The following is a 16,899-nucleotide window of genomic DNA, read 5'->3' as shown; positions in this document are numbered from 1 at the left end:
TTACCTGTCTGCCAGCCTCATATATGCCTTGGAAAGGTCTGCTTTGTTCTTGTTCTTGAAAAACAGATAGACTATAATAATTGGAGATAGGGATTTGCTTTTAGGTCTTAGATTTTTTGAGAGACAGTCATTTTTCTTAATTGCCAAGTAAGCTCAGTGAGACCATAAAATAATTTCCTTAGTATATTTTACTAGAATTTTGATTGCAATATGTCTTCTTTTTTATGAAACTAGTCTATAACTGTGAAGCCCTAAGATAGTGTCCCGGGCTAAGGTTATTAGAGAGCAATAGAGATGATTCATACTTTCATAAAATAGAAGTATATTGAAAGGCTAAAGAAATTAAACAAAATTAATCCCATGTGTAATTCTACTGACTTGTTTAGGCTTGTAACTACTATGAATTTTACCTATTAGATCTATTCTCCTAGGAAAAAGAGACACTCTGAAGCAGCATGAAAGTCAGGGAGGTTTATGAACTGTTGGGATCCTTTCTGCAGACATGCGGAGGAAACAAATAGAGTCATTTAAAAGTAGGAAGGGAGAAACAAGTATAGTACTTCAGATAAACTGTTCACCTGAAGTGTAAAATTAATCCAAAATAAGTTCTAAGGAAAAATTTCTTAATGTGTATTACGGATAATCATTTAGCCTATTTGTTTCTGTCATTACTCCTCAAGAGTGTGGGATTGTGGATTTTTGATTTATTTAATTTCTTTCATCGGTGATGAAAGCAGTGCTTAGCTGGCTCATTCCTAGAAAATTTAAGAACAAGATGCTCTCAAGTACTTATGTCCCTATATTCCTTATTCTGTGGAAGAAGCTTTTCCCTCAGTCTCAGAACATTCTGGCAGATGATTAAACCCGAGGGTTTCGTTATTCTGATCCTTTGTGCCCGTGGGTGTAAAATCCCTGCAGTCTCTGACAATGGTGCAGTCACAAATTTTCTGGTGTGCAGGTAACCAGGGACTGTATCATCAGGTGTCCTATCCCCTGGAGATAACTCTTATCACCAAATCTGAGTGGGACAAATCTGATTCAGTGATCTGCTCTTGAATGTCAAAGCACTCATTCCTAGTACTGTCTCCTGGCTGTATTATCAAATTTCAGTGGAAGCAGCACAAGCCTTGCAATTAGATGAAGTACATGGAGAACTGCAGGGTCAAATTGTAAACCTGTACTATCAGGATATGTCTCAGTGAATTGTAATTGATTTAGTTTATGTTTTTACTTGCAATTTAAAGTCTATTGTAAATATAATTGAGAAAGTCTTGTGAATTAAGGTCATTATTTAACTTAAATTCTAAGCCTAAAAGAAGATGGATTTCTCAAATCTCAGTCTATTTTCTTGGTGAGTCACCATGAGAGGGGGCAAATTTTCCTACCTGTAATTTCATTAAAATCAGTAAATAGGACTACTGCCAAGATTGAATAGGCAAACTGTAAAGGATATGACCTCAGTGAAATTGTATTAGAGTAAGCACGACATATGCTGGAGAATGAAATGAAAGTGAAAAATTATTCATTGAATACTGAAGAAATACTGTTTCTGAGGCAAAAATTTATGCTAAAGCATAAATAAAGTATAAATGGAACATACTGAGCAAGGAACTGAGGGGCCCCATTTAAAATGCAATTGTTGAAGACAGTGCAGCAAAGTCATATAACTTCTTGAAATATATCCATATGTCCTATTGATTTTTCAGCTTTGTGAGTGTTAGAGTCACTGACATGTCAAGGAGAGCAGTAGGAAACTTAAGTAACTCATTAAAGGCTGTTTCAGGGCACCAAGCTGACTTGCAGTTGGAGGTTAGCTTCATTTTCCTTGTATTAGACTTCACTTGCCAAGTGGCTGTTTCCTTCCTGGGCTCACTTTAACAGTCACCAGATTAGTCTGAAAAGCACAGTGTTCTCTTCTCGGTTGGTTTATCTTCCCCTGAGGGCAAACTCAACCAGAATGATTTTGCAGAATTTTCCAGCGCCTGTGGTGGTCTAAGGACATGGTCAAGACAAAGTTCTTAGGGAAAGAAATTATCTTTTATTAGTTAGAAAAATGTAATTGGAAAAACCTTTGGGTAGGCCAGCAGAGATAGCTATATAGAATTATTCTGCAATAGTTCACTTACATTAGCAAAATCAAAGACCTTTTACTATCCTTGAACTGAGTTAATAAAATAATATTTTATTAACTAATGAAACATTTATTGAATTGAGCAAATACAATTTTCTTTCCACCATCCTATTCAGTGAAGAATGCCAAATGAAGTATTTTGGATTGGATTTCCAGGAGTATTCTTGGAAGAGCCAGAAAAATAGTTCAGGAAGCCCAGACCATTTGCGGAGAAATACATGAAAAATTATGGAGGAAATAGTTATACAGAGCTTCATGTATTTGAGAGAAGTGTTTGAGAGAAGTGTTGGGGTGATGTCTGCAAGATATCTCAGTGGCTCTCGGACTGATACTTGCTGAAGAGGGTGGTAGAGATGCTCCCATCAACAATAAGCACTACTGAAATAGCTGAAGTTGTCAACTGCTTTACCTGTCAGGCTGGTGCTTAAGGAAGCAAGCAGAATAATAAAAACTTGGAGTGTTAGATTTACAGACTCACTCATGTCAAAGAGCTGTCTTGCAGCTTTCCATGGTAAAGAAAATAAAACTAGCCTTTATTAGTATGCTAGTACTTTAACTGTTTAATGAAGAATAGATTTAAGCTGACTTTGTTTTTAATGCTGTTTCCAGTCCTTGCTAAATTGTATGTAGCAATTTAATACTAAGTTTCACTTCATTTTTTGCTGGTTTGGTTTGTGTTGGGGGTTTTTTGTATTAGAACAGACTGCTATGAGTAATTCTTGTTCTGGAAATCGTGATGACTCCTTGTGTGTACTTGCACTATGAAACCGGAATGCAGAAATGAAAAACTTAAATAGGAAAGTTTTACTCAGAGAGAATAGTGCTTGGATTTGGTTGGACTTTAGCTTTTCCAAAGTGTTCATCAGACATAAAGTATATAATTATGAGACAGAGAATATCATCTCCTATGCTCAGGTGAAGAAATGCTAGGGGGTGTGACTGCAAAACTGGCTAAACCCAAGTATTTCCACATCAGTCAGGTGAAACTGAGATGACCAGGGAAGAAGTCCATGAAGAAGATGGGGGATGGTCTCCTGGTCTGACCCAGGCCAAAAAAATACAGCTTGTAGATTTGAAGAAGGAAGAATCATACAAATAAAATACAATTAATCTGGCTTTGTATATAATTATGGAGTGTTTTCTGGCCGTGACAAAGATAAAATCAAAAGTCAGATTTTATTTGCACAGCTAAAACAATCAAGTGCTTCTAAGCACTTGTCCTTGCTTTTTAATGGAAATGGCCCTAGTCCCATGCTTTGAAGGCTTAGGAACTTAGCAAGGTGCCTGCACCTATTCACACTGCAATTCCTGCTTGCTGCCAGACTGTTACCACCTAACTGCTGAATGGAAAGAAGCACAGGCTTCCATCCTTTTCAAGTTTCATAATGGAGAGAGAACCCTTTCACCAAACCCACTTCTACCTCCAGGGGACATTCTGGAGGTCTTAATATGAAATAAACAGGGACTTTTCTCCCTTGAAGGGTGCTGCCTGCAGGGCAAAGAATGCACTTCTGTGCAGAAGGTCTCATTGGAGCTGCTTGTTCTTTTGAGGGCTTCAGACAATATCAGTCTGTAAAGGTTGTCACAAATACTATAGATTTGGTGGCCAGGGTGTTGTAGCACATGTCATATTAACAAAATAACTTATCCGCCTCAAAAAAACCTGAAAAGAAAGATCCTTGGTGTAGTAAACTGCCCTTATATTTCTTGTGCATACTCTCCAGGTTTTCTTCTTCTGGTCTATTGGGATAATTACACACATAAGTTAAGTTAAGTTTAAGTTAAAAAAAGACAAACCTGTTTTGCTGTTACCTATCTAGTTTGCTGCTAAGCCATAAGGTCTCCATTCTGCCCATCTCTGCTCATCCATCATCAGACCTGCTCTCCTGCAGTGTTCCCCAGAACTGAACAAGCCTCTTCCTCCCTGTCTCCACCTTGCTTGCTTTCCAAAGAAACTCCTCACTACTGATTTCATTCCTCTTCCTCAGTAAGGTTCCAGAGCTCTCCTTTCTTCCTGTGTCTCTTTAGCTTCCAATGTAATTTCTATGTCTCATACAGACCCTCACGTAATCTCTCTTCTCTACCTACAAGCACAGATACAGCTCCCCATGGTTATTACTTGTCTGTCAGCCTTGTGCTCCCAGCTTTCAACCCTTTGTGCCCATGTGTTGCTACCAGGCAACTCCTCTTGCTCTGCAACTCCTCTTCGCTAAGCACTTCCACAAGGACTTCCCTTCCTGGGAACATACTGTACCTCCAGGTACACTCTGATTCACTCTGAGCCAGGTGGAAACATTCCTCAATCATGTCAGCAGATCTCAAGGAGATTTGGGCCTTCCCCAGTGAGAGACTTTGGGTACACAGCCATGTTGGTTACGTGCATGGGATTGTTCCATTCTCATGTATCTGCTAAATTGTAAATTCATCTTCTCACAAAAGCATTTTACATTTCACAGTGCTGATTCCTTTACTGGAGTGCATTGTGTAAGTGGACTCCAGTATGCCTCAAGCTTTTTGCTTGCCTCAGCTTTTCCCAGTGGTTTTGTCAGAATAGTTTTCTTCCACAGAACTGGAAAGAACCAAATCCCTTGCTGCTTCTAATGAAGTATACAGATTGATATACATATGCTGGTTTATGTAGGTGACTTGTCTGTGTTCCAGGAAGTGTTTGTGGGATGTGGGGGCAGCAGATATCAAAGCAGAGGGAAAAAACTTGTTTGATGCTTCCCTAAGGAATTCCCAGTTGAAAGGCTGAGGAGAAAGGAGATTGGAGAGGTTGGGAGATACTAATTCCCTTGCGTGCCTTTGAGAGTGCAAAAGAGCATAAATCTAACTGAACTGCAGTGTTGTCGTTGCAGGGGCTCTGCAAGGCAAGGTTAACCTTAAAAATTATTTCTAATTCTGAAATTGCTCCTCATGTATACTCCTGAAAGTGGGCAAAATTCTCCTGTATTTCAGGCCAGATGCAGATTCTAGGAAAGGATTTAGAAGGTTGGAACTGTGTGGCTGAACTCAGAAAGTGGCATGTGCATTTGCAACAGGAAATGAAAACTCTGTGGGAATGAATGGCCCAAATATAAGAGGAAAAATTAAGTTGGTCAGTTGATTCGTTACCACCGAGTTTCATTTCTTACTCCATAGTAGGCGATGTGTTTGATTTCTTTCCAGCATAGCCGATGAGTCAGAATTGAATTGTGTTTCCCATGAAGACTAACATTTATGTCATTGCTCTTGGTCACTCACAGACATTCAGAAAGTGACATGCTTGGTATTGACTGTCTGGTATTGACTGCCTTCAGCTAATGTCACTTCATTTATTACTCGCTGCAGATAACTTCTGATTCAGTTGTCAGTATCATGACCCCTTCTCCTCTCTCCCTTATTTTCTTTCACAAAAAGAAAACTGTGCCATTAGTTAGAACTGCTTTTAGTTTTGTAATGTGTTCTCCTGTGCATCAGAGGACTGTGCATACTCAGGGGTCAGACACAGCTCACAGTCAAGCTTTCTACTCTCTATGGGTTTGTAGAGGGTGAGCTGCACCATTGGTGTCTGCCCATTCTCCAGAAGCTTAAAGGCAGCAGGATTAATGTTATGTGGCATTTTTTCCCCTCTTGTCTTTCCCATGAGTATAATACTGGCTTTATGGAAGTGATCAGAAAATTCAACTGAAAGTTTCAAAGTTCCATTCTGAGGAAGAAAAAAGTCCTACAGCTTTGGCCAAGGTTTTCAGATTCTGTTCCCTAAAATGATGGACTTCTGAACAACAGGATCAAGATTCTGGGTATTCAGTCAGTGCTTCTGCCTGCACCAAGGCAGGAAGTGGAGGAATGCTGTAATCATGATATCCCCGTCTGACCATTTTGGTATTACAAAGATCATGTATGGAAGCCATTTTTGGTCACTCTTGATAAGGATGTTGCTTCTGGTGCAAGAATGTAGTGCAGGTCATGTACCCAGAGCAGAAATAACACACAAGACATTTGTGTAAAATGTCTGTCCATTCTGAGAACATTTTTCTGAGAAAGGCCAACTCTGCTGGTACAGGAAACCAAAATCATCTTTGTAACATGAAATAATAAAAAGTACTCTTGTTTCAAGTTTAGTCATATATTAAGAAACCCAAAAGGTAATAAATTTAATTCTTTTTCCTTAGTGGATCACTTCTAACATTCATATAGTCAGCTATATTGCTTCTGCATACTAAGATATGTGTGGTCTCTTTTCCTAAGCCCCAAACAAAATCAAGACCCCTGTGTTTGGATATACATATGGTGAAGATGTATTGATAAAGAACACTTACTTATCTTTCTGTGTGCTTCCCAGCAGTAAGGTTGCCAGTGTGTAACAAACGTTCTTGATGTGAAAAAACACATAAGAGAAATTTGTCTCACAAAATTTATGTGAGTGCCCACCTTACTGTTAGTCATCATCGTAATCTCTGGGCTATCTTCCTTAAAAGCATGGATGTTCCTAGCTGGTTTTTTTTCCTTTTCTTGGTCCAGAAATGCCTCAGGATAAAGCATAAGGATTACGTGAGCATGTATAGTGACAATGTTCCTATTCTGAGACCTTTGGTAAGAGGAGACAAAGACATGAGGATGCTGCAGCAGAAGTGGATGTGAAAGCGTGGCAACTGCATAGCAAGATGTGGTTTTCATCTCAGTTGCACAGTGGGAAGCACTTCATTCAATAAATTTTCTGTTCTCCTTACTTAGAAAGTTTTAAACCAACAGGCTTTTGGGGTAGAGCTGCTTGGAGAACACATTACAAGTAAATAAAAACAAGCTAAACACCACTTAAAGGACTGAAGTTTTTTCTGAATATATTAAGATGCTGAAATGCATATTAAAGTAAGAGACCCTCGAGACACAGCATCAGTCAGTCTGGCTCTGAAAGTACTACTTGGCTATTGATTTTTTCATCTGTTTGTGAGAGGATTTCATGCTTTCTAGTTTGTTCCTACTAAAGAGCATTCAGAACGAACAGTGTTTCGGAAATGTAGCTTTCTCTGATAGCACAGGCAGAGACTATTCATAAGTTTTTGGCAAAAGTGCCTGAATAGAATGGAGTGATGTATTTGGTCTTTCAGGCTCCTGCGTGAAGTTGAGTTGCCACAGTGCCAATGATGGAAACTTTTTGATATTTATTGAGGAATAGTTTGTCCTTCCAAGCAGAACAAATCTGGTGTTCCATCTCCGTTAAACAGTAGAAGGATCAGAAGCAAAAATAGCTTTCACAAGTACTTAAGGTGATGATTTATCTATTTTCTAACAGATAAGAGTGAGGAAGAGACGACACTGACATTTAATGTGGACTGTGTCACCTGCTACAACTGAGCACCTTTAAAGCACTATTTCCCTTGATTCTCAACACAAATTGTTTCAGGAGAATTATTTGTTCTTTTCCTGTCATTTATTTAAATAAATTCTCACCAGACTCTGTGACTCATTTTCCCCCAAAGGGATGGCTATGCTGCCAGCAAAAGAAGACTCAAAGATTAACAAACTAGCTGTGTTTTAGAGAAAATGCCACTGGTAGTTTGCCTGCCACTGTTTTGTCTGAGGACACTTACTTGAATGTCTGATAGATCATTAATTGAGTTTTGCTTTTGGCTGTAATCTGTTTCCACAAGCAGAGCGTTTCCTTCACCCAGAATGCACACCTGAGTGGTCTGCTGTGCATTCTGGGTGACCCTGCAGAGATTTCAGAGGCATATATGAGAGGATTAACTTAATACTCCCAAAACCTCCTTAGTGATGTCTTGACCCAGTAATGAGCTGCAAAGTTAGTCCTGGTGATGGAGTGCTAGCTGGAGTTCCAGTCAAAGCCTTCAGTCTCTAACTGTAGTAGGTGAGCCTTTCTGGGACTTGCACCTGCCTTCCTATTGTTGACCCTCTGCATCCCTGCCCAACTCTTCCACCCCATCACCTTATACTTTTGGGTGGACTGGGCTTTTGCTATGGCAGAAAGGGAGCTGGGGGAGTACCGAACTTTGTGATTTGGAAATCTAGCACTATTCTTTTAGAACTGTGCTCCATAGTCTGGTGAGCAGTGACAGAGGAGAAAAATGACAACAGTAATTTGGAAACTCAGAGAAGCAAGTGCACAAAGGTGTTGGCAACATGTGAGTATCTTTATCTTGGATAAGGCTAGAGCAAAATGGGTTCAGTGAAGCTGAAGGAGATGTAGCCAGCAGGAGGAGGAGGAGGAGTGGATTGAGAAAATAGATGCTGTGGACGTTGTAATTATTGTTCACTCTGTGAGGAGGCATGACTAATACTGTGCTTAACAGATGCAAGGAGATGACAGAAAGGTAGATATTTCCCAATGAATGTGTTAAAAAAATTAAAGGTAGAAACAGATAAAGAGCAGAGAAACTCTATATCCTTACTTGGATGTAGGCCTTAGAAAATACTGTTATAAGAGAGCATCAGAATGAAATTGAAGAAATCCCTTAGAACATTAACGAACAAAATGGCATTTCTCTCGAGTACAGCATCAAGTTACTTTGAATAATGTCTGTAATATGTTGATAGGTGAGCTTAAGTTTTGCGTTATATGGACCTATAAATGGACCCATGTTTTGTAATGTCAATTCTAAGCCTCTTGGGGTAGTCCCTCATCTTTCAAATATACTTAGAGAACATTCTGTGCTAGTGCAGTGTAGATAGAAAAAACAAAGGTGAAAACCCTTAATGGTAAATATTATGTATGTAAAGGATGGTGTATTTTTAGATAGCTAAAATTGAATTACGGTTACCAGACGGATGGATAATGATCAGCTGATTTTCTGTCTGACAGATGTTCTAGATTTGTCTCTGCATACTTTTTAAATCAAGTACATAAATCAAAATTCACTTACATGAAGGCACGTCACATTGTGCCCTTCATCATCTTCCTGGGTTGTCTAGTATTACACAGTGCAGGGAGATTACATCAGAGGTGGAAGGGCTTTGAAACAAGTGCAAAAGTGCAAATTACTGCAAACTGTACTGCAGAAGAGAGTAGCTTCATATGGCATGAGTTGGAGATCAAATTTTCTCCATTTAAAAAGTAACCATTTAGGGGCCAAAACATCCATGCAAGAGAGAAAAGGGGCGGGGGGAGAAGTCCACAAGGCAGGCTTGAGAAAGTGTGTTTTGATGTTAATGTCATCCTGTAGATCTTATGTGAACAGCACTCTGCTCACAGCAGTATTTTTGGCTCCAATGTATTAATGGCTGAAATGAAATGGGCAAGAACTGCAAGCATGCTGGTATTTTGGCACTGAGAGTAACTTTAGTGATTTCACTAAGCAAAAGAAGACCCCAAGCATTTTCTGTTCTGAAGTGCAATTTACAATCTCTTTACTTGCTGTGGTGAGCGTATGAAGAAAAACATTTAGGACACCTACAGTTTAATAAATATGAACACCCCCAAAAAGCCATGACACTTGTGTATGCAAACATGAATTCGTTCTCCTTATTTTCATATTTCATGCCAAGTGCTGATCTCACCCTCTCATAGTATAATGCTAAATCTAACTGAGAATGTTGATGCATGTTTGACCATTGACTGAATCGTCTTAAACGTCTCTTCCAGCCTTGATTACTCCATGATTTTTATGTGTTTTCTGAAAAGGGTCATTCTTGAATGTCCATGTATATTTTCTACATTTTGCCTCTGACAGAAAAGTTTCATTTGGACTTGACCTGTTTTCATGCAGGACAGGGACCTTCTGCTACATCTCCAGGTTAGAATTTTCACTTACTGATCTTGGTAAAGCAAGCAGTTTCTTTGCATGTTCAGGTCATCTTTCAGACTTGGCGGTCCTACTTGTGCCTTTGTTTCTTGCCAAGAACGATTTGTTTCTTCTATTACAAGGTACTTAGAGATACAAAAAAGATTAAGACTATTTTTTCTTGGTTTTGGATTGACACAGCTGAAAGGCACTTTGAGGGAGAAAAAGAAAATGCTTGTGGTAGAAATGGCAAGTCAACATCAGCAATCAATTTTCTGCCTCTTCCTTCTTGCACATCAGAGCAAGTTATGCTTGATATCTATTTGTATAATTTTTTCTATCCATGAAATGAAAGCAGTAATATTTCCCAAGCTTAGCAGAATTTTTAAAGGGAGACTGTGATGCTCTGCTTCTTACATGAATAACACTAACATGATTGACACTTTCGATATCCAGTTCTTAGTCTAAATACAGCCAGTTGTCAACCAAAAGCTGACAGCCTTCTGTCAGTTTGGTCTCCAGTACCATCTGTACCCCTTACCACACAAAGCACTGACCGTATTTACACAAAGAGACAACATTACTGCTCCCACATTTCCAACAGAACTTCATTCATATAGAGCAAGTAACTACTGTTTATAATTGAGTCATGGATACCTAATTATTATAAATTGCTCTGTTAATTATCACATTATTGTGTAAATGATTGTATTATAGTCTTTGTGACTGCTAATGGCAGTTTTCACACTCTGTGTGCCACTTGCAGCCAAGTATCCTGCTCTAGGTGTACACACTTAATCTGTTGACTGGGGGTATGATCCTGCAAACATTTCTCTGCCTGGTCCAGAGCCCATTGTGGTCAGCAGTTTTCCCATTCAGCTCAGTGGGCTTTGAGACAGGGATCAAGGGAGCAGTGTACCGTTGGTTCCATTATTTCCAGGATTCAGTAATTTATTAGATAAAAGTCACATGCACAAATGAAGGTTAAACCAGGATAACAAGAAGCAGAGGAAAACAAGTGGTTTGATATGTGAAGGATAAAGAAATTCTACGAAGAGTTTCAGTTTGTGTTTTGAGAGGTCATTTTATATCATTTGCTCCTGTGAAATGAGTTTGTTCTAAGATTCTAAATAAGAATCTGAACAAGATTCATAATAAGGGAAACATGCTTTATTTCATACAGACTATATGACAACCGTTTTAGTTCTCTTCCAAGTGATTGTATGGCAAAGCCACTAAAAAAGAGGGAACAGGTCATAGAAGGACAGGCAGATGGCTGACAGAAAGGCCTGCTGCTGACCCTATTCACAGGTTTCTTGTACATGCAGAGCTGTTCATTGTACTAGTCTGATGTGCAAACCATACGTTAAGGAAGTCCACAGAGTCTACTATCTTCTTCAGGGACAGAAATAAAGCTTAAACACTCAGTATTGAAATGTAAGGCTTTTAATAACAAAAGAATCATTGGGCAAAGCCTCTGGCTATTGTATTGTTGAGCAGGTGATTAGCATCCATCAGGCTACAGCTGCTTTCTTCTTCTGTTTGTTCCATATGCAGATGTTGCTATGAGGAAAGGAGTCAGCAATGACTGATGTGGAGCCTGTGGTCACAGATTTTGCAGCATCAGGACGCGCAGGCCGCCGGAACGCCTTACCAGATATCCTGGGCTCTCCTGCTGGTGCTGGGACTTCAGAGCTGCCACACAAACTGGCTGAGCTCTCTGTTTCAGAAGGTAATGGCTGTGCATTCAGAAAGGGACATTTTTATGCAGTCGTCCTTTGTTTTGTCTTTAAGACTTCCACCACCATGAGGTTTTGATGTCAACACTAATATTTCTTTCATCATTTAGAATTAAATTCAACCTTCCAAAGCAGTTATCACTTGTCCCTCCTGATGAGACAAGTTAATACTAACCCATATCCATATCCATCCATAGATCCAGTGTTAGCAGCCTGGGGAAACAGTTCAGTGCTGGGAACTGAATTCCAGATCCCCTGAGGAAGAGAAAACAGAGTTTAATTTCCGGGCAACTTGGAAAGCCCATCACTCCAGCTATAAATTCGATTGTACACCTGCACTGAGATAACTTTGCAAAAGACAGCAGGGCTGTGCTGTTAATACAATTACAGCTATCCTAACTCAGACATATACATTAAGAGTAGGGTTTATAGTAATTTACTCCTGCTAGTAGGCTTTCAACTTTGCTATCTGCTAGTACCCTATTTTGCCATGTCCTTTAATTTGATAAGGTGTTCTGTTGATAAAGCACAGATCTAATCAACACCAGCTTTGTGAATTTTTTTTTTTACTTTCAGACTGACTTCAGGGGGATTTCCAGGTTCAGAAAAATCTGATTTCTAATGCCTATGAAATGAAAATTACAGACTGGCCCTGAGCATGGTCTGTCCCTACTTTTTTAATCAGAATCAGAATTTTTTTTCCTTCTCATTTGTCACTTTTGCTTCTCTGACAAATACCACCACAACAGATGGTCCCACATCCAAGAGCAGCGATGGTGTGGGTGCAGCAAAGGGGAAGGCAAGCCTGTGCTGAGGTGTGAAGGGTCCATGAATCCGAACTGAAGTAGATGATAAAAGGGATTCCTAGTCTCCAGAGTTGCATAGCCTCCTTTTACATTGCCTTAAGAAATTACAGGATGTTAGGTGTGTAGCCTCCTAAAGCACCATAAAGGCTTAGGGGGAGGATTTCTTTGATCACAAACTGTTGTTATTTTGGTGATTTAATTTATAATTATGTGTTTGGGGTTCTGTAATCTAAACCCCACACGGATACAGCAAAGGATTGCTGAGCAGGTAGAAAGAACATTTCCTGGAGGAGTGAGAAGGGACCAAATGACCATATCCTGACTTGAACCAGGAGAAGAGCAGAAATTAAGAATCTGAAGGGGTGCTGGAAGAAGGCATTACTTTGTCTCAACGAGAGACTTTTCCCTATGAATATGCAAATTATGTCCCTATATATTTTTCCCCTCTCCATGCAACTGAAGCACTGGAAATTCATTCCAAAGTACAAAGAGTCACGTAACATTTAGTATTTTTGTTTTCAAATTGCATGTTTTTTTATGTGCCAAATAGATCTTCTGCCTGGTACGATCAGGCTCCAGCAGGAGAGAAATGTTTCCCTCATCAAAGAGGAGGCAGATAGGAATTCATATTGCTATCAGTGTCAGGAGCTGTGGAAGTGAAGCGACCAGTCCAACCCACTGAAATATTAATTGCTCTATTATGTGTAACTAACCTTTTGTATTGTTTAGAGCAGTGATCCTTGAAGGACATGCACCACGTTAAACACAGCATCAAAGAATACAGCAGCTGTAAATAAGTTTCTCATGCTTGTTTCACTTCAGCCTCTGGCAAGTTTAGTAGTTGGAAAGAGTGTACTTTTTAAAGCATAGAGAAGTTCTCGCTTTGGTTTTTTCCTGCCCTCCCTGAATAAAAACAAACAGGAAAGAGTGCAAGCATGGCATAAAATAAGTATCTAGCCCTCCAGATGACACAATAGTTCTCCTCTCTTGGTCTCCATACAATTCCTTAAAAAGAAGAAGAAATGAAACACAGTTTTAGCAAAATGTACTGATGCTTTCTTAGAAATACAGGACCAGCACTGCCAGGATTTAAAGAACAATTAAGAGCATGGAATTGTCCGTTGCTTTTGTCATTGACACGTAGCTGTGCCAGAGCATGTCGGAAGGCAGCAGATTCTGCTATCAGCAGTTTACAGTAGTGATAAGAGGAAGTGAATACAGGATGCAGTTAGGTCCACTCTGACAGCTTGGATGCTTTCTGGGAATGGGAATTCCACAAGTACCAGATGAGAATTTTAGCTTCATTGTGTTGTAAGTTAAAGTTTTGATGAGACAGCAAACAAACAGAGGAGAATTCATCAAAATGGAAAGACAGTTTTGAAGTTCAAATGCTGTGACAGGGAAATAGTTTGTTTTTGAAACATTTGGGGCTCTAACAGACATCCCTTTTGCCTATTTCTGACTTTAACAATAAGTTGTTAAAAAAAGAAAGTAATTTCCAGCTCAGAATAAAGAAATTAGATAAATGAGAGAAGTGGAGAAGATGGAACATGTGGCTATATAAAGTATGCCCTATTTTGTTGCTACTCTGAAATTCGGATTCAGTGAAGATTATGGGAAATGGTGAGGAGGACTCTCTCCATCTTGTTTCAAATTTAGCTAATGGTCATTGGATCATACTGTCATAGTGAAAAGTCAGGAACAGGATGTGCTAGTACCTTTTGGTTCAGAAGAGGAAAGACGCTTTGCTTTATTTTTTTATGAATACACAAGGACCCTACCTGTGTGATACAAATGTCCATGTACTCTGCAAGCCACATGAAGCTGATGTTCTCATGAGATGAACAGGAGAGTTTCTGGCACCAGCTGTTTATCTTGGAGCCTAACTCTGAAATGCAGACCATCTGTATCCTGTCTGATAATCGTCTGGTGGTGTGTAAGTTTTGGACCGCTGAGACTTTCCACAGGTGGTCTGGTGGAAGGTCATACTGGAACCATGTTAAATAGTTGATTAGTGTCACTGGTGATCCAAAGGTTGAAGAGGAGGCTGCAAGAAGTTTGAGAGCAAGAAGCTGTACTGGTCTTCTACATTTGGTAACCTGCCTTAGGGTACCATTCTGCCAATAACACTCAACAGCTCAACTAGCACCTACTGCACACCTAAGTGCCACAAAGTATGAGATTAGATTTCCTCTAACAAACTCTTTTCCTCTACCCTGTCTGAAAGACTCCACTGATACTAGATGTCCAACTCTGCACAAAACCAGCCAACAGCTACATAAGGCTGGAGGGTGTCAAATAACTCAGTCCTTTATCACTATAGAACTCCAAAGCCTCTGAACCTCTGAGCAGATTTAAAACATCAAGCAGTTTCTGCCAAGAGCTTTAGCTGGTGGATTGTGTATGACATTATATATTTGCTGTGGTATGTAGAGACCAAGATACGTAACTCTTTTGAGAATTGTTTGTGATATTTATAGCAAGTCTGAAAATGTACCCTTAGATCATGACTGTGGAGGAGATGGAGGAGTATGAAGTGGAGGACAGTACAGCCAGATGTGCTGAGCAGACCTCTCCTTGTCCCCCAAAAGCTATGGACTCCCATAGATTTGGGTATTCTGTTACCACTGGTACTACCATGTGGGACTTGAAGGTAATATGAAAATGATTATTATGGTTTGCAAGGAAATCAAGGCAAGAGGAGTTTCTGCTTCTCAATGAGTAAACTTAATCAAAAGAAACAGCATGGAACAATTCATATAATGATCAGAGACACTGGGGAGCTTCTATTTATATCAGTCCTGTAAGAATTCAACTCTAATCTGTGGAAAAGTGAACTTCCAACTCAGAGCAACAAAAAATCCCCCATCTTGTGAAGACAGGGTGAATTCATGCAGGTATTTCTTGTCAGAGGTCAGACAGATAACTGGCATGTCCATAAACTGTAATGTTATCTACCTGAAACCATACAGTGCTCAAAGGAATGAAATACTCTAATTTGATTTTGGAAATGACCCAGGAAAAAAAAATAATAACAGTAATACAAAGTTATTTCAATTTTTACAGCCAAATGCACATTGATCAGCCTGTGCAAGAAGTGGGCAAATCAACACCAATAGGCAGCGGCTTTTAGAAGATGCCTCTGAAAGTTCTTTATCTCTTGAGTTCATCTCTCTTTCTAAAGCACCCATGACTGTGGTAGTAAAGAGTCAGTCCAAACAGAGATGATCAGTGAACCCAAATATTTGGCTGCATTAAAAAATCTGTGAGAATATGTGTGGTATAAATGTTTAATTCTGTCTTTGTTTAGATGCAGGAGCAGAGGGCGGAGAAGTGTCATCATCCAAAGCCTTGCTGGAAAATCAAGAGGCGGAAGGAAAATGCAATGATTCCTAACACCTAAGGACTTCTGGGTTAATGAATCCCATCAACAGACTTCCCAGTTTCCCTGTGTCACCCCTTCTGAAGTGTGGTAGCAACTTTAGCAGCACAGACATGACTTTGCAACACAGTCATACCTAGATGATTATGTGGATGGCATTCAGTTCTTTCTACTGTCATCCTTCAAAAGCAATGTTCTGCATATCCAAACAGGAAGAGAACTAAAGAATGTATCTCTTGTTTTCAGTTTTCTCTCTTGTTTTGGTTATAGTATTCATCCTTACTAATCTCCTTTGACAGTTTCAATTAATATACCTAGGAGATGTACCAGGAACTAATCATTGTTTCAAAATAAAAATCCTGTTTCTTAATTTCCCAGATCAGCTTCTTTCTCTCTGACACAGAGGTGTATTCATTCCCTCCAATGTGATATTAAGTATATATTAGATCACAGACATTATCTGTAATTTATCTCCTGAGATTTTTGTTCTCATTAGACAATGGGTGTGAGAAAAAAAAAATAAATGCATAAAATAAAATGTTCTCCTACTCCTGTCACCAGAACATTTTATAAACCAAAACATCAGTGTTTGTTTTCAGACTCCCCTTACTTCTGTTTGATTATGGCAGATCATCTCAGTTCTCCCACTCTTAGTAGTCTTGCCACTTTGGTCATTTGTTTTCATGCTGAATATTGTAGCTGTTCATGTGTATCTAAAGTAAAGTAGCCATGTTTGTGTATGATGAAAATTGTTTAATATCACTGTAGAAATTAAAAATCTATCATCTTTTCTGTCTTTGTTTGATTTCTTGATGTTTCTCCTGTAGGACAATATTTAAAGCCCAACAACACATATTTTTTTATTTCATCTGAGTTTTGCTTTGTTGTTTGCTGACAGGGGAGATATTTCAATTATTGTGATTTTTAAAAAGATTTTAGGAAAGTTTTTTCTCTACTGAAAGGACTTGTTTTGCTTTGGAGATCATGCTCTTGAAAATACTTGGCATTCATTCCCGTATTGTAGGAAACCTGAGATTCAGGTACAGACATGAACCTTCATGATTCCTGGGGCAGCAGCCACTTAGGTACATCACAAAAACAGAGGAAGCATCTCTGATGG

The 16,899-nt window shown here is 39.2% G+C and overlaps 1 protein-coding gene across 1 annotated transcript; it reads left to right on the top strand.

The window, feature by feature from the left end:
• Positions 1-11,436: 11,436 nt before the first annotated feature.
• On the top strand, positions 11,437-15,824 carry PKIB (cAMP-dependent protein kinase inhibitor beta; the record flags this gene model as incomplete). Its single annotated transcript, XM_082303060.1, has 2 exons — positions 11,437-11,584; positions 15,708-15,824. The coding sequence occupies 2 exons, from the start codon at positions 11,437-11,439 to the stop codon at positions 15,791-15,793; spliced, it is 234 nt and encodes a 77-aa protein (XP_082159186.1). The 3' UTR covers positions 15,794-15,824.
• Positions 15,825-16,899: the final 1,075 nt, after the last annotated feature.

Source organism: Coloeus monedula (genome assembly GCF_965178545.1).
Source record: "Coloeus monedula genome assembly, chromosome: 2".
Lineage (NCBI taxonomy): Eukaryota > Metazoa > Chordata > Aves > Passeriformes > Corvidae > Coloeus > Coloeus monedula.
This window is presented reverse-complemented; position numbering and strand designations above follow the sequence as displayed.